The 19024-nt window shown below is 37.8% G+C and overlaps 2 protein-coding genes across 2 annotated transcripts in view; both read right to left on the bottom strand.

The window, feature by feature from the left end:
• Nucleotides 1-10020, bottom strand: part of Cht8 (Chitinase 8) — a 28304-nt gene extending 18284 nt beyond the window's left edge. Inside the window, exon 1 of the mRNA XM_075311714.1 lies at nt 9846-10020. Within this exon, the coding sequence (XP_075167829.1) occupies nt 9846-9921 (76 nt within the window). The 5' untranslated portion in view covers nt 9922-10020. The remainder of the gene's footprint in view (nt 1-9845) is intronic.
• Nucleotides 10021-10608: 588 nt separating this feature from the next.
• mRpL54 (mitochondrial ribosomal protein L54) lies at nt 10609-17402 on the bottom strand. Its single transcript, XM_075312600.1, has 3 exons — nt 17220-17402; nt 17020-17162; nt 10609-10841 (listed from the first exon to the last, which is right to left on the bottom strand). Exons 1-3 carry the CDS (start codon nt 17308-17310, stop codon nt 10680-10682), a joined length of 396 nt encoding a protein of 131 aa, XP_075168715.1. The 5' UTR covers nt 17311-17402; the 3' UTR covers nt 10609-10679.
• Between the last annotated feature and the right edge of the window lie 1622 nt (nt 17403-19024).

Here is a 19024-nt window from a genome sequence, read left to right as displayed (position 1 = left end):
TGTTCCGAATTGCCTGATCGAGAGGCTATCTTTTTAACGCTGGATCTCGCGCACTAGAATGTAAATATCAACCCATACATTTTTGGGTGATGGTTGACTATCCACAATATGGTATTTTATATGGTTACTGCGATAACAACCCTGATGAAAATGATTTAATAACATTTAATTGTGTCTACGCACATGCAAGATCTTGGTTTCCATATAATAAAGATAACCCCAGGATATCGTCATTCCTGCTGGTCGAATTGCCCAAGTGACGAATAACTTCTCAAAAACGCAGCGAGACTCGTATACATGCGTGATGTACTTCTTCATGTGAAACCTGCTAATCCTAGAATCAAGCAACTGAACCTAGAGATTAGGAGATAGTCGACGTATACAAGAAAAATTCATGGGAAGAGCCCCTGAAGCAAGGTAACATAGAACCATAGTAGGAGGTATTATAGGGTTTTAGTCACCTTTAACGTCATTATGGTGACTCATCCTAAGAGATTAGCGAAGGTTTTCAACCGATAGTTCATGGTACACTCTCGCGAGTTATATGGTAACAAGGAGAGCAATTTGTCGCATTCGATTCCTCTGAACCAAAATTTACAACAGCTAATGTTACCTATGTCACCAAAAGCGCCAAAGCCTTCAAGGCGTTGGAATCTCGAAGCTGATTCTAAAGCACCCAGGTATTCAGGGAGTTGTGTACCTGCCCACAGTTCTAATTTTATCCCTGAATTCTGGAATTATAGTATATCCGATAACTAGATAATGGTGGTATGGTTATTCTAGTGCTGGACCCAGGAAAAGACACTCTCTTCTCTGTCCCGAAGTCGAGACAATTGAGCCATTACTTTTCTCGAGCTCCGTAAATCATTTTTCAGCAGCCAATCGTCAAGTCAAAGCACAGAAAGAATACTTGTCTTTCATTTAATACTGCTTTAATACCTATTACCACATTTTTGGATGACGTAGAAATATTTTTTGTAATAGGTACTTCCGAGAGAAAGTTATGATGTCAATATCAATTGCAGTGACCTAAATACTAATGACCACTAGAAACTAGAGAAACTTTAAAAACGAGTTATGTGAAATGTTTTTTATCATTTGAAAAAAAAAACAAAATCATAAAATTTAAAAACATTGTTTTTATACCCTCCACCATAGGATGGGGGTACATACCCCCTATCCGTTTGTAACAAATCGAAATATTGGTATCAGACCCCATAAAGTATATATATTCTGGTTCGTGGTGAAATTCTAAGCCGTCCGTCTGTTGAGATCACTCCAACTTCCGAACGAAAGAAACCATCGACCTGAAACTTGGCACAAGTTGTTGTTATTGATGAGCCATGTCGGACCACGTTTAAACCGATCCCCCAGATTTGGCTTGCGGAGCCTGTGGAAGGAGCAAATTGCATCCGATCCGGTTGAAGCTTGGTACGTGGTGTTAGTATATGGCTTCTAACAACCATGCAAAAATTGGTCCATAATTATATATAGCCCTCATATAAACCAAACCCCAAATTTGTCTTGCGGCGCCTTTTAAAGAAGCAAATTTCATCCGATCCGTTTGAAACTTGGTACATTGTGTTAGTATATGACCACGGGAGCCACCGTGGTGCAATGGTTAGCATGTATACCGGCAAACCCTCCTGATCCTGAGTCAATACTAGAGAGACTAAAAGAATGTAACCCAGATCTTCCAACCGCCGATTGGAAGATTGGTCGTTTGGATGAGGTGGATGGACCAAGACGACATGCGGTGTTTATATTAAACATAGAGTCGCTGCCACATCTAGCCCAGACCCAAGGACGCGTAAGTTATGGCTTTCATGATATCCATATGAAGGTATACAAAAGCCCCCAGGATATCGTCATTCCTGCTGGTCGAATTGCCCAAGTGACGAATAACTTCTCAAAAACGCAGCGAGACTCGTATACATGCGTGATGTACTTCTTCATGTGAAACCTGCTAATCCTAGAATCAAGCAACTGAACCTAGAGATTAGGAGATAGTCGACGTATACAAGAAAAATTCATGGGAAGAGCCCCTGAAGCAAGGTAACATAGAACCATAGTAGGAGGTATTATAGGGTTTTAGTCACCTTTAACGTCATTATGGTGACTCATCCTAAGAGATTAGCGAAGGTTTTCAACCGATAGTTCATGGTACACTCTCGCGAGTTATATGGTAACAAGGAGAGCAATTTGTCGCATTCGATTCCTCTGAACCAAAATTTACAACAGCTAATGTTACCTATGTCACCAAAAGCGCCAAAGCCTTCAAGGCGTTGGAATCTCGAAGCTGATTCTAAAGCACCCAGGTATTCAGGGAGTTGTGTACCTGCCCACAGTTCTAATTTTATCCCTGAATTCTGGAATTATAGTATATCCGATAACTAGATAATGGTGGTATGGTTATTCTAGTGCTGGACCCAGGAAAAGACACTCTCTTCTCTGTCCCGAAGTCGAGACAATTGAGCCATTACTTTTCTCGAGCTCCGTAAATCATTTTTCAGCAGCCAATCGTCAAGTCAAAGCACAGAAAGAATACTTGTCTTTCATTTAATACTGCTTTAATACCTATTACCACATTTTTGGATGACGTAGAAATATTTTTTGTAATAGGTACTTCCGAGAGAAAGTTATGATGTCAATATCAATTGCAGTGACCTAAATACTAATGACCACTAGAAACTAGAGAAACTTTAAAAACGAGTTATGTGAAATGTTTTTTATCATTTGAAAAAAAAAAACAAAATCATAAAATTTAAAAACATTGTTTTTATACCCTCCACCATAGGATGGGAGTACATACCCCCTATCCGTTTGTAACAAATCGAAATATTGGTATCAGACCCCATAAAGTATATATATTCTGGTTCGTGGTGAAATTCTAAGCCGTCCGTCTGTTGAGATCACTCCAACTTCCGAACGAAAGAAACCATCGACCTGAAACTTGGCACAAGTTGTTGTTATTGATGAGCCATGTCGGACCACGTTTAAACCGATCCCCCAGATTTGGCTTGCGGAGCCTGTGGAAGGAGCAAATTGCATCCGATCCGGTTGAAGCTTGGTACGTGGTGTTAGTATATGGCTTCTAACAACCATGCAAAAATTGGTCCATAATTATATATAGCCCTCATATAAACCAAACCCCAAATTTGTCTTGCGGCGCCTTTTAAAGAAGCAAATTTCATCCGATCCGTTTGAAACTTGGTACATTGTGTTAGTATATGACCACGGGAGCCACCGTGGTGCAATGGTTAGCATGTATACCGGCAAACCCTCCTGATCCTGAGTCAATACTAGAGAGACTAAAAGAATGTAACCCAGATCTTCCAACCGCCGATTGGAAGATTGGTCGTTTGGATGAGGTGGATGGACCAAGACGACATGCGGTGTTTATATTAAACATAGAGTCGCTGCCACATCTAGCCCAGACCCAAGGACGCGTAAGTTATGGCTTTCATGATATCCATATGAAGGTATACAAAAGCGATCAGCCAAAGGATACCGAAACGGACAAGCCTCCGGTAGAGTCAGCAGTGAAAAAATCTCCTAGCGAAGCCGAAGGAGACATAAAACCTGCAGACTATGGCGAAAATCATATGCGGGAAGTTTCTACAGGCTCAAGCCTCACCAAAGCTGAACCGCGGATTGTTGCGAGAATCACCGAGATCTGTGAAGAGGAAGCCCTTGATGACTCAATTGAAGCGGCTGATGTGACGGTGGTTGAAAATTTGGATGGTTCTACGGTTCCTCCAGATAAATCTTCACCATTGTAAGGCCGCTTGTGCTGCCTTAAAAGTTCTCCTGATGAAAGGAGACATAGATATAGTTCTTATTCAAGAACCATACATATATAAGAACAAGATCTGTGAATTAAGCACTCCGGGTTTCAAACTTTTGCATAATACCGGTAACGATATAAATCGAGCATGTATAATTGCTAAAAACGAACTAAACTTGTTTCTGCTTCCTTCATTCAGCAATTCAGACACTGTCGTAGCCAGTCTAGAGATATCCACATGCAAATATTGGGTATCTTCGGTCTACATGGGACATGATAGGGAGATGCCACCCTGTGCCGTTAAGACCTTAGTTGAGGAGTCACTAAAAACAAAGACAAAACTCATTATGGGATGCGATGCAAATGCACATCATAGTATTTGGGGAAGTAGTGATACTAATGCAAGGGAAGAGTCGCTAATAGAGTTTATTTTGCGTACTAACTTGGTAGTTTGCAATAAGGGAGATGCACCAACCTTCGTCACCAGGAACAGACAAGAGGTTTTGGATGTAACGTTGACCTCTCCGGAACTGAATGATAAGATATCTGAGTGGCAAGTTTTGAGGGAACATAGCTTCTCAGATCATCGCTACATCAGTTTCAGATTGGCTGTTCGTACTTCAAAGACCATATTTCCGTCAAATGTTAGGAAAGCTGATTGGAATAGGTATAGGGAATCGTTCAATGTGATGATACCGGAAATGCCGGAGACAAATATGAGCACTGTGCAAGATATCGAACACGCAGTGGAGCGGATTACTAAGGCCTTCAACATTTCACTGAAAGCTGCTTGCCCTAGAGGAAAGCCAAGGGGGGAAAATCGGCCGCCATGGTGGACTACGGAGTTAAGTAATATGAGGAAATCCTGCAGGAAGCTCTTTAACAAAGCAAAGTCCACAAGAGCTCCGGAGGATTGGGACACTTACAAGATGAATCTGAGAGAATATAAACGAGAACTGAGAAGGTCTCAACAAAAATCAGAGGCTTCCAGACTACGGAAGGTACTAGCATCCACTAACACCGCTCCAGGTTTCGTTAAAACACCGGAGGGAAATTGGACAACGTCCAGTGAGGAGACGTTGGAGGTACTTTTGGACACACACTTCCCTGGAAATCAGACGGTTGAACCATGTTCCGGCGGTGTAACAGAGGCTCAGCGATCATTTCCTATCGAGGAAATTGTGTCGGAATCTAGAATAAAATGGGCTTTAAATAGCTTTGGACCATTCAAATCCCCCGGACCTGATGGAATTACTCCGGCGGAGTTACAGACAGTGGCTGAAAGAATTATCCCCTGGTTGACGGTGATATATAAACAATGTGTAAACTTAGCATATATTCCAGAAAAGTGGAGGGAAACAAAAGTCGTCTTCATACCTAAAGCAGGAAAAGCCTCTCACTCGAGTGCGAAGGATTTCCGACCAATCAGCTTATCCTCATTCCTACTTAAGACCCTGGAGAGGATGATAGACATGTATCTTAGAACTAGCGTGGATTCAAGTTTGCTCTCGAAACGACAGCATGCATACTCGAAGGGCAGGTCTACTGAGACCGCATTGCATGAACTGGTCAGCTTTATTGAAAGCTCACTATCTGTCAAAGAATACACAATCGTGGCGTTTCTAGACATCGAAGGGGCGTTCAATAATGTCCATCCGAGCTCGATATTAAATGGACTGACAACTCTGAATGTTGATCCAGGTATACTTAGGCTGTTAGACGAACTTCTAATGAAGAGACGTATTTCGGCCACACTAGGGCAAGCAAACATACAAAGGTATGTGAACAGAGGCACTCCCCAAGGAGGAGTTCTATCACCTCTTCTTTGGAATGTTGCTATAAACAACCTTCTGGTTTCTCTAGAAAAAGAAAGGATAAAAGTGGTGGCATACGCAGATGATGTGGCGCTAGCAGTCAGGGGAAAATTCCCATTCACAATCAGAGATATTATACAGAGAGCTCTCCGGATGACTGAGAAGATAATGGTCTTGGTGTAAATCCAGCAAAGACAGAAATAGTCATGTACTGCAAAGATCGCAAAACTCCCACGGTTAGGCCCATTTCCTTAGGGGGTACTGAAATTCCCTTTGGTGAGTGTGCAAATACCTTGGCGTTATTTTGAACAGGAAGCTGAATTTTAGGCTTAATATTGAAGAGAGGGCGAGAAAAGCCACGGTAGCTTTGTACTCGTGCAAAAAGGCAATAGGGAAAAAGTGGGGACTAAGACCAAAAATTGTGCATTGGCTATACACGGCAGTGGTTAGACCTATAATGCTATATGGTGTTGTAGTCTGGTGGCCGGCACTTCAGAAACCGACTTGTTTAGATAAAGTTCCGCGTATGGCGAGCTTATGTATCTCTGGCGCATTTAGTAAGACAGGAACAGACTCCCTTAATGTCATGTTACATCTATTGCCTTTAGACATTTTGGCCAAACAGTCAGCTGCAACAACGGCTGTGCGGTTGCGCGAGCTATCGCTGTGGTCGGAAAAAATGTACGGTCATAGTTCGGTCCTCAAAGTAATGCCAGATGTGCCTAACGTAGTGGATTACACCCTGGCAAAACCACTTTTCGACAAAAAGTTTGAAACTCTAATTCCCAACAGTGAGGCGTGGTGTACACAGACCCCGGGGAATAAAAGATATATAGATTTCTATACTGATGGCTCCAAATTGAATGGACAAGTGGGGTTCGGAGTATATTCTAAAGATCTGGAAATTCGAATAGCGAAAAGATTGCCTAATCACTGTAGTGTTTTTCAGGCTGAAATATTGGCAATAAGAGAGGTGGTGAATTGGCTGAGAAGTAATGTTCCAAACAAATATTGGCATTAATATATACTCAGACAGTCAACCTGCAATAAAATCCTTGGACTCTGTGTTCCTTAACTCAAAAACGGCCATAGACTGCCGCAAATCTCTCAACGAGATGGCTGAGCAGTACAATATTCACCTAATATGGGTGCCTGGCCATAGGAACATACCGGGGAACTGTGAAGCAGATGTGTTAGCAAGGCTAGGAACTACCTTACATATTCCAGGGGAACTAGAATCTGTTGGTATGCCTCTGGCCACCTGCAAGCTCTTACTGCGTGAGAAGGCTGTTATGATGGCCAATATTCGATGGGAAAATTGCAAGGGTTGTAACGACACCAAGCAAATATGGCCCCATTTAAACTTAAACCGCACACTAGATATGCTAGTGTTCTCAAGGCGTCAGATAGCACTCCTAATATCTGCTATAACGGGTCGCTGCCTGATAGGCGAATTTGCAAAAACTATAGGTGCGAAGTATAATGACTATTGTATAAGCTGTCATGACGTGGAGGAAAAGGAATCAATTAAACACCTCTTGTGTGAGTGTCCTGCTTTTTGTGTAAGGCGCAAGCTAATTTTAGGAGCATATAGCTTTAGATTACTGGCTGACCTGGAAAACGTTAACTTCAGCAGTTTGTTAATGTTTTAGGAGCAATCTGGTTGGTTCCACAAAAGTAAATAATAGAGAAGGTTCAGTGGTTAAGAGTAGAAGTGCCCATATGTAATAGGTACTTTTAGTTAAATGTGGTATCACAATGGACTGAATAGTCTAAGTTAGCCGGAAATTTAATCGGGCTGCCACTTTAACCTAACCTAACCTAATGGTTAGCATGCCCGCCTAGCATACACAAGGTCGTGGGTTCGATTCCTGCTTCGACCGAACACCAAAAAGTTTTTCAGCGGTGGATTATCCCACCTCAGTAATGCTGGTGACATTTCTTATGGTTTCAAAGCTTCTCTAAGTGGTTTCACTGCAATGTGCAACGCCGTTCGGATTCGGCTATAAAAATGAGGTCCCTTGTCATTTAGCTTAACATGGAATCGGGCAGCACTCAGTGATAAGAGAGATGTTCACCAATGTGGTATCACAATGGACTGAATAGTCTAAGTGAGCCTATAGTCTAAGGCTATGGTCACACTAGGCAAATATTTGATCCAAATGAGTGCCAAACATTTTTCCAGAACCATTTTCCAAATTTCTGGATACGGTTTTTGAAAAATAATCCTACCATGAGGTTATATATCCAATATGTGTGGAATATTATGTGCAGCATCAAATGATTTTAGAAATTACCCCCATATCCCGAAATTCGGAATCGAAAATTACCTATCTTACAACAATAGAATAGAGATACTCACGGACTTATATCCAATTCTAATTTGATCCTTTCATTAAAGAGAACTCTATTGACAAATTTTAAGTCACCTAAAGAAAATTTTACGACCTGCGATTCCGAATATCGGAACATGGGGGATAGTATTCCCATCTGCAACCAGGGGCCATATATCACGCATCATCTATTCACTATCTGTGCTTAACCTATCCGGCTCAGGACCAAATCCCAAACCACAACAACTAAAACGCCAACAAATCGAATTTTCGATTCAAATTTCAATCCGTACCTTAAAATTTATTCTGTTTATAAAAAAAAAACAACAACAACAACAAATAACGGGTAAAGTTAATTATGAGGACCAATATACCATTAGCCGAAGTTACCAGTGTCATCAACAGCGCGAAACCATCTAAGGCGCTAGGCCCCGACGGAATTTCAATGCTAATGTTGAAGCATCTGGGAGTGAGTACCTGACCAGACTCCTCAATTTGTCCTTAGAATCACTCATTATACCCGATGTCTGGAAGATGGGAGGGGTGATTCCACTACTGAAACCAGGCAAAGATTCGAGTAAAGGTGAATCGTACAGACCGATATCCCTACTCTCGCCAGTAGCCAAGACACTTGAGACACTACTCCTCCCCAGCCTTTTGGAGAATTTTCCAGCTGCCCACCATCAACATGGATTCCGTAAGGTACACAGTACGACGACAGCCTTACATGCCATTTCGACACATAGCAATAAGGGACTTAATCAGCCCAGGCCGTGTCATAGGACGGTCCTCGTGGCGCTTGACACTACAGCCTACATTCACTACATGGACGGCAGAAGTGCGCAGGCAGTTGAATATTAGTGTCGATGGCGAAATAATTCCGACCACAAATTACCCCAAGATTCTTCGGGTCACATTCGGGTCAGGTCGTCTGCCCATGCCAATGCAATTTGTAATAAGCTCCGTGGTAGAAACAAGGTCCTCAAGTCACTTGCCGGCAGTACTTGGGGTGCGGAAAAAGAAACCTTGTAAACTACCTATAAGGCAATTGGCCGGTCAGTGGTAAACTATGCAGCGCCAGTGTGGACACCGCAGACTACTGATACGCAGTGGAATAACATTCAAACCTGCCAGAACGCTGCCCTTAGAACTGCGACTGGGTGTCTCCGCAGCACACCCCTGGATCACCTTTATGTGGAGACAAAGATCATCCCTGTGCGAAGACACAACTACATGTTGTCAAAGCAGTATCTCCTGGGTTGTTATCGCAGTAATCATCCAAACCACCATCTCATGGATGCACAACCACCACCCAGGAACGTAAGGGTTGATATACATAATCTAGAGCGCGAGATCCAGCGCTACAAAAGAGAACCTCTAGATCAAGCAGCGTACCAGGCATGTTTGAACAGGATTCATGAGGATACTGTAGCTGAAGCGGTGAGAAGCTACAAGGTTAATCCTGTTCTCGGAGTCCGTCCACCGCCCATAGCACCGGAGGAAAGAGACCTCCCACGGCAGACTAGGGTAGTTTTAGCCCAGTTAAGATCAGGCAAATGCAGCCGCCTCAATTTCTAATTATCAGTGATTGATAGCAACGTAGCTGACGTATGTCCACTTTGCAACCAAGGGCCACACGACACGCGTCATCTTTTCTCTTGCCCAGCTAAACCAACCCGACTTACCGCCAGGTCACTCTGGACGCACCCCACCTTAGTCGCAGAGTTCCTCGATCTGGCCACAAGCTGAAGTACCAAAGCGTATAACATAAAAATGGATGAAATCACAATAAACTGTTACAACAATAACAACCATTACACTTATAACACAATAATATCACCAATTCTAAATTATATCAAGTCCATTTGTTTTCACAGAAAAATCACTTTATGAGTACAGCTCATTACGTACTTCTTTGTTTAGCCACAACAGTAGTTTTTTGCCATACTACTAGAAATGATGTCAATATTAAAACTTTTAAAAACATTTCCTTTTGCTTTCTTTCTATAATAATGTAGTGCACTGTTCCCTTCGTGTCAATTTTAGTCCATTTAGAGCTTAATTACGATAACAACTGAGTCCAATTAAGTGGAAAAACTTGTATTTATAGGTCCAGTATAGGGGACTCCAGCCACTCCTTTCAAGCGAGTTGTACTTTAGTGTTTTAAATTATTTATCTGGTGTGCATATAGGCAAACATACAATATATTATTATCAGAATAAAAAAAAATAAAAATAAAAAAAAAACATTTTATTTATATGTAAGTTGAAGATAACAAAATCGAAAGAGAAAATATATTGAATAAAAGGTTTGTCATATTGATGCATTAAGGGTCAATAGAATATGATAGCAATGGCCTATATATTCTATACTCTCGAGAGCAAGCTTCAAGTCATTTACCATGTTTTTTTCAACTACCGATGTTTTTTTCTTTTGTGATATTTATTGACCACCACCAATGTCATTAACATTGAACATGAGAAGAACAAACATATTGTGTTCCATTGATAAGATAACTATGATATTTTATGAGAATTCCTTGCAGCATATAGTATTCGAGCAAAGAATGAAAACATGAATACAATTTTTTTTAGAAAATCGTCGACCTTATTTTTCCCTCCGTTATTGGTGTACATTTTGTCAAACAAATGTTTAGAAAAATAGTTAACTTCATAAGATTTACAATTTATTTTATTGAAAACAATCCGCTTAAGATATAAAATAACAACTACAACAGAAAGAATTTAGAATTTCTTTAATTTCGCCAATTGATTATTTCGTCTCAAAGCCATTTTTCGTAAACGTCTCCAATATTGTTTGGTATTTGGATCCATTTCATCCAAAGGTATAATGCGATCAACATTAATGGACCATAACCAATCGGGGTATTCTGAATCGGGTTTCAGCTAGAATAAAAGATTTAATCGTTATTATATGTAGCGTCTACACAGAAAAAAATGACACAAATTTCCAATTAAAAAGTTGATTGAAACTGAAGTGTTTCAATTAAAAAATTAATTGAAACATTTAACTAAATCAAACTAAAACCATCAAGTCATATTTAAGTCCAATTTGTTAAATATTTAATTAAAAAATTAACTCATACAATTAACTTTTTAATCAAACACGGAAGACTAACTGTTATATTTGAATTCGTTTATTGAACTGAAGAAAATAATTTTAAAATACATACAGAACAGAAAAACATATTTATACATAAGCCTACTATGATACATTTTAAAATAGTAAACCAAGTGTTTTATAAGTAAGTCGAATATTTCATTCCATTCTCAATACTAACTCTGTTAAAAAACGATTGCAATTTTTTTTAATTAATAAATTGAAGGAATGAAGAACTAGTGAACAGTTTCCCATCTTCCGATTAATACATAACCGCTGGATAGGATATCCGTGAGTAAAAATGTCGAGATGAGAATTCGGCCCTAAGCCAGTTAGGAAAGTGATTGAAAATAGTTAGTTAATTAAAAAATTTAGTTTTGCATTCAACATCAATTAAATTTTTAATTGAATTGATTAAACAATTAATTGAAATTTAACAATAAAATCATTTATTTTTTAATCAAATATTTTTTCTATGCCCAATTAAAACTGTGATTAATACTATCATTGTCGTAGTTGAAGACATTTCAAATTAAAAAATTAATTGGATCAATTAATTTCTTCATTGAATCAGATTTTTTTCTGTGTATATACGAAATGCAATCCGTTAATTGGAAATGTATGTTATTACTATGCTTATAGGATATATACTTGCTCCCAATAAATCAAATTATTTGTCCATATTTTTGCTTCAAAAATGCAGGTACTGTAAAGGGAAAAGTTTACTTACGCTTTTGTAAGTAAACAAAATGGGTTCTAAATAATAATAGTTTCCATATAATGGGGAGCTAGCACGAGTTTTTACGACTTCCAAAACTAAAAAAAATACACTGAAGATAAATTCATGGTCCAGCAAACACTTTAACGTCTTAAAATGTTGCAAAAAATGTTGCTGTTTTAGCAAACTATGGCTGTTTTCTTTCTGTTTTATCAGCAGACTTTTTGCTTTATATCAGATTTTGATGCTGTGTCTATTAAGAATTCATTTAAACGTTTAAAATGTCACCCGAAGAATTTTTATGAACCAAATAGTCTTCTTTTATATATTCAGCCTTCTAATACTCATAAAAGCTCCTAAATTGTGGTAATATTTCTCAAATTGAAGCATAAAAACAGACAAAGTTTAAAGAATATTAGAGGAACTCATAGAAAAAAGTCTGCTAAAAACAACAATCGTTTACTGCTGTTGTATTTTTGTATATCATGGTTTCTAAATTATTACGCGAAATATTTTCAAGAACCAAAAATTTTCTTGTATATATATATCTGCCCTATAATAGTGATGTTATGTCTTAATTTGAGGTTTTTGGGCAAATACAAGGTATATTCTACATATGCCTGGTATAAAAAAATTGTTTGTATGTTACGAAAGCCCATAGCAGGGCTGAAGAGTCGGAGCCGGAGTCGGAGGCTTGGAGTCGGAGTCTGAAGATTTTGCTGGAGTCGGAGCCGGAGCCGGAGTCGTAGAAATTTTGCTCGACTCCAACTCCGGCGAAACAAACTTTGAAAAACACTTCCTATCTTTATAATCAAAGAAATACTTCGAGAAATTAGATTCCATTAGGGTTTTTAATCGAACAACGAATTAATGGATTTCAGGCCATTCAAAGTGTATTTATATGGTGAAATTTCACGGTGATATAAAAAGTAGGTTTTACTAGAATATGGAATGAATTAATCAATTGTATTGTCCATTTTTAACATATTAAAATATCAATTTTTGACCCTATATGTACTCTTGGTAAAGGTACAATTTTAAGGTATTATAGCAGTAGAACCTAACGTTCTAAATTTTTTTGGCAGGCATGTTGAATTCGAAGATGGGTCATACCGGACAATTTTGTGATATAGCACCAACATATAAACCCATCTTCCGATTTGTTTTAAGAAGTGTTTCCCAGTCTAAGATTTGACAGAAATTTTGCATTTAGAGTTATTTGAGATCCATAAATAAATGCGGAAATTTCCCGAAATTCTTTACATTAAATTAATGGCCTCTAATGTCCACAACTGATAGACCATTCATAAATCGATATTTCACCATTTTATTTCTATAGAAACAATATTCGTAACTGTCCAGCTATTCCTGTCATCTGTTTTTATTTTTTATAAAATACCTACAGTTTGTCAAGAAAGTGTTTTGACAATGGGATAAAAATTATGTTTTGTTCCAAAATTAAATATAATGAAATTTAAAAAAAATATTTTATTATGTATTTTGCAAAGTATACATACGTACACAGAATTAAAAATTTAATAAAATATTTAATATTTCAATTATTTCTAGAATTTGAAATATTTGGCAATGTCAAAAGACTTTCTTGACATACTGTATATAGATTAATACAAGGATTTTATTTCTTAGACATCTGGAAGCATAATTATTTTTTTGTTTTTTATAAATACATATTCTGGAGAATCTTGTTATCTACACATATTTTGATGTCGTCTCTATATAGTCTTTTGTCGTATTTTAATTTATTGGCCTGATATTAAAATGTAGAGTTCTTTACATCCCTAAAATGCTGAGATTTGTCGTCGAGTCGTATCAAAATTTAAAATTAGGGTCCTTTAGGACATATAAACACATATGGCAAATAGAATACTTATATCGGTATATTTTTGGAACAATACACCTTAAAATTACAATTGGAATACTGTTAAAATGAGATTTAGGTACACCACCTGGAGTCGACTCCGGAGTCGGAGTCGAGGCTAATAAGAAATACTGGAGTCCGAGTCGAGCAAAATTGACTCGACTCCACAGCCCTGGCCCATAGCGCATTTTTTTTATTTATTTCATTTATATACAGTGTATTACAATATTCAAATATGTAATGCCTCAGCGCCCAGGGGCTTAAGAGAGGCTAAAAAAGAGCAACTGCTTGAGCTTATAATTAATACATAGATAATCAATCAACTATAAAAAAAATGTTCAGTTTAAAGTAAGATTTATGAAAGAAGTATTTCCATATTATTAAGAAGAAAGTTTTTGAGGCGTGTCTTAAAAGCAGACAACACTCGTATTTCTTTAAGGTCAGACGGAAGTTGATTATATTCATAAGGACCAGAATAAGATATTCTCTGCTTAGTAGCTTCAAGGCGACATCTTACTGTACTTAATTCCATAGCATGTCTCGTCATTCTATTCGTATGGGAAATGTTATAACGAAACTGAATTCCATAGGATCCCAGTCCCCTCAAGGACTTAAAAACATATATCAGAAGTTGATATTTAAAAAGACCTCTTATGGGCAAAATATTCCTCGCATAATTTTTATATAAATGTATTGTATGAAATCGGATTGGAAGATTGTATACAATCTTTAGAGCTTTGTTCTGAGTGGATTGCAATGCTCATAGTGAATGGCTCATCTTAGACCCATATACTAAAGGGAGGTAGCATAAATGCGACTGGATTAACGATTGATACATCATAAGCTTCACCCTAGTATCAAGTTTCCACCTAAATTTATGGAGTATACCAACTGCTGATGAAGCCTGTGACTTCAATCGAGCAATGTGTTCGTCGCATGTCAGATTATAACTCAGCCACACCCCCAAATAACATACAGACGTGGATTCCCTTATTACATTGCCATCTATATGCACAAACATATCAATATCATCCCTCATAAGATGGGGTCTAAACCTTACAAACTTCGTCTTATTCGAATTCAACACTAATTTATTTATCCTTAACCCTGGACAGTCATCCTTCGTCAAAATGACGACGCGTAATTTCATGTTCGATTTAAAATGCATTTTGGTCGGTTGGGAAATGATAAATTTAAGTTATACCAATTTAAAAATTTTATGAATTTTTGTGTTATACTAATTAAAAACAAATCGAATGAGAAAATAAACTCAATTTTGGTTCACATTTTTGCTCACAAATGCAAATTATAACGTCTTGAAATTAGCCGTAGTCAAAATGACGAAGGATGACTTTAATGTACAAAAAATAAGGATGACTTTCCAGGGTTAAGAATTCCGACAAAAGCGCAGCATCATATTCAATTTGGGTTCTTAAAACTGTAGGAGAATTGTAATTATAAAAAAGTGCTACATCATCTGCAAACATATAAAGCTTCCCTATAAATCCAATATCCTTAATATCATTAATAAATAATTTAAACAATAGTGGACCCAGTATACTTCCTTGTGGCACTCCACATTTTACAGGAAGTGTCCTGCTCCTATAATCTCCAATTTGTACAAATTGCTGCCTATTCCTTAGGTAATCAGCAAAGAATTTCAATGTGGACTCTGTGCAACCCATCAATCGCAACTTCTCAATCAATTTTTTGCTTATTTCAGGCAAACTAAAACAAATGATAGTGCAATCGATCTCAAATAGCAGAAAATGTTTGCAGCAAACAGTAACTACTTTCCCTTTTTTATGCAGACTTTTTTCTATTTTAACCAACTTATATGCTGTCACTATTTTTTTGTGAATAGGAAATAACTATTTTTCGTTCTTGAAAAAAATTGGGTAGCATTTTAAACTTAACAATTGTTTTAATTGGTTGTCGCTAGACCATGAAATGCAAAAGTATACACTTATTTCTATGTATGTAGGTAAACACAGTTTAACAAATTGCTTACTTGCGAAATCGAAGGGATTCTTTTTTAGGTGGTAAGAAGCGCTAGAAACGAAATAAAAATGGATCGATATGTTTCATCTTCTAAAAACTTAAATCTAAATAAAATCTGTGCCAAATCACACATATCGCGTTAAAATTTGATTTGAGAGGTCCGAGCTATAATAAGAAATGGGTCGATATAAATCATCTTCTGCATATCTCGGTCCACCAGTATTATGTCTTACTCGGCCTTTTCATGGATGGCTTACAAATCCGTGTTTTTAAAAAAACCTAACAAAAAGTTTTGTATATATCTCCAAAGTTTTCAGTTTTAATGTATATCCAAAAATAAACGTCATCCTTTAATCCTTCGTTCTGTACAGTATTCACTATAAATTTTCTTAATTTTATATAGTAAAGCCAAAGAAATTAATGGAAATTTCAAAAAATACTGAACTGTGTGGAATTTGACATAGGGTAGAAACCGAAAAAGTAAAGTCTTTTTAGTTTTTTATTTCCAAATGAAATAGCTTCACATCTAAAAAATAAATACCGGATTAAGCGACTGATTCTTCAAAATGTATTGCTTCTGATCCGATCAGTCCTCATTTTTTAGCTACAATTTTTATGAACAATATTTTGAAATATAACAGAATTTTCCAATGTATAAGCCAATACGTTTTTCTAGGATTCATTTTGGGAGCCACCGTGGTGCAATGGTTAGCATGCCCGCCTTGCATACACAAGGTCGTGGGTTCGATTCCTGCTTCGACCGAACACCAAAAGTTTTTCAGCGGTGGATAATCCTGCCTCAGTGACATTTCTGAGGCTTACAAAGCTTCTCTAAGTGGTTTCACTGCAATGTGGAACGCCGTTCGGACTCGGCTATAAAAAGGAGGTCCCTTGTCATTGAGCTTAACATAGAATCGGGCAGCACTCAGTGATGAGAGAGTAGTTCACCAATGTGTTATCACAATGGACTGAATAGTCTAAGTGAGCCTGATACATCGGGCTGCCACCTAACCTAACCTAACCTAGGATTCATTTTTAATCGGACTATAGCTCTTCGAGCTTTCTGTCACACAGTATAACAGAAGTTTGGTGCGAAATGTAACGGCACTGATTTCATGGAGAAATATTGTAGGAATTGGATAAATATTGTGAAAAGTGGGTTTGGGATAGACCTCTCCGTAGCCAAAGCAGATTACAATTTCCAAAACAGATTTTGAAGAACATTAGAATTGCAAATCCTACTTACTCCTATTATGAAACGATAATCGCTTTTGGCACTCCAATATATGAACTGAACATAATTATTATAAGTACTTGGATCGATACAAATTCTCCGAACAATATATCCCATTAACACCCAACTTACCTTAATGTCTTCACCAGTTTTGTAAATATTACTGCCACAAACATAATTAACCAATTTATTTGCATCAGTTTCCACAGGAATAACTTTCTTTTCCATTACAGGGCCCAATTTGCCCAATTTTTTTAGTTTCTTAGCACTGGGAGCTAAAAATATGCAATATTAACCGGTGATACAATTACCCATTATTGCAAAACACTTACCCGCGGCATAGCTTCGTATTATCGTAGCTGGCAATAGGCATCTTTGTTTGACCAATCGCAGAGAAATGTTTAAAGTGTTAATAAAATTCATTTTTTGTTATAAATATGCTAAATAATTTTAACAAAATTGTAACCTAAAAGGTATAAATGTCATAACAGGAAGAATGTCAGACCCGACAAAAAAACAATGACTTTAGAACATATGTTAGCAGATTTCAAAAACAAATATGTTGTATAAGGGTGCCTTAGATTGGCGAACAAATCCTTAACTGTTGATAATATGGGCACGTTTTAAAATGTTAGTAAAGGGTGATTTGTTAAGAGCTTGATAACTTTTTTTAAAAAAAAAACGCATAAAATTTGCAAAATCTCATCGGTTCTTTATTTGAAACGTTAGATTGGTCCATGACATTTACTTTTTGAAGATAATTTCATTTAAATGTTGACCGCGGCTGCGTCTTAGGTGGTCCATTCGGAAAGTCCAATTTTGGGCAACTTTTTCGAGCATTTCGGCCGGAATAGCCCGAATTTCTTCGGAAATGTTGTCTTCCAAAGCTGGAATAGTTGCTGGCTTATTTCTGTAGACTTTAGACTTGACGTAGCCCCACAAAAAATAGTCTAAAGGCGTCAAATCGCATGATCTTGGTGGCCAACTTACCGGTCCATTTCTTGAGATGAATTGTTCTCCGAAGTTTTCCCTCAAAATGGCCATAGAATCGCGAGCTGTGTGGCATGTAGCGCCATCTTGTTGAAACCACATGTCAACCAAGTTCAGTTCTTCCATTTTTGGCAACAAAAAGTTTGTTAGCATCGAACGATAGCGATCGCCATTCACCGTAACGTTGCGTCCAACAGCATCTTTGAAAAAATACGGTCCAATGATTCCACCAGCGTACAAACCACACCAAACAGTGCATTTTTCGGGATGCATGGGCAGTTCTTGAACGGCTTCTGGTTGCTCTTCACTCCAAATGCGGCAATTTTGCTTATTTACGTAGCCATTCAACCAGAAATGAGCCTCATCGCTGAACAAAATTTGTCGATAAAAAAGCGGATTTTCTGCCAACTTTTCTAGGGCCCATTCACTGAAAATTCGACGTTGTGGCAGATCGTTCGGCTATTCATGATGAAATGTCAAAGCATACTGAGCATCTTTCTCTTTGACACCATGTCTGAAATCCCACGTGATCTGTCAAATACTAATGCATGAAAATCCTAACCTCAAAAGAATCACCCTTTATGTCGTATTAAGTATATTATGCTCTTTACAGACTATCAGTTATTCCAGTGCTCGTGTCGAACATATCCCATATATTGTGCACATTATAAGTTAAGTCCGAAGGCATAATCGATACTGCTGCATGTTTATGGGATCGATAAAACATTTACCGATTATTTAGTCATCGCCGACAAGTCGTATCGATCCGACACATTATAAGATTCTTTACAAACAACGACATTCCGTCCGGAATAACTGATAATCTATAAAGCGCATTATAGGGCATAAATAAAGGGTGGTTAAAATTTCAAGGGCCGATTTTGATTTTGAATAAAACACAAACTATTTAGGAAATTATTGTAATTTTATTTTATTATGATATATTGGTATTACTCAATTATGTATGAAACAAAATATCGGACAAATGGGCGCCGCGACCTCGGTGGCACACCTTCATCCGATGGTCCAAATTTTCGATGACGCTGAGGCATAATGGAGGTTCTATACCGTTAATGTGCCGAATTATCTCATTCTTTAGCTCTTGAATTGTTGCTGGCTTATCGACGTACACCTTTTCTTTCAAATA

Source organism: Haematobia irritans, chromosome 5 (assembly GCF_050003625.1).
Source record: "Haematobia irritans isolate KBUSLIRL chromosome 5, ASM5000362v1, whole genome shotgun sequence".
Taxonomy (NCBI): Eukaryota; Metazoa; Arthropoda; class Insecta; order Diptera; family Muscidae; genus Haematobia; species Haematobia irritans.
The sequence above is the reverse complement of the archived record's forward strand: the minus strand, read 5'-3'. Positions and strand labels throughout refer to the sequence as shown.

Bases quoted from the DNA above. Each gene is read 5' to 3' on its own strand.
- mRpL54 (XM_075312600.1), bottom strand. From the start codon at position 17,310: ATGAATTTTATTAACACTTTAAACATTTCTCTGCGATTGGTCAAACAA. The intron at 17,163-17,219 runs GTAAGTGTTTTG...GCATATTTTTAG, and splicing joins AATACGAAGCTATGCCGCGG to CTCCCAGTGCTAAGAAACTA. The intron at 10,842-17,019 runs GTAAGTTGGGTG...CTTTTATTCTAG, and splicing joins AAACTGGTGAAGACATTAAG to CTGAAACCCGATTCAGAATA.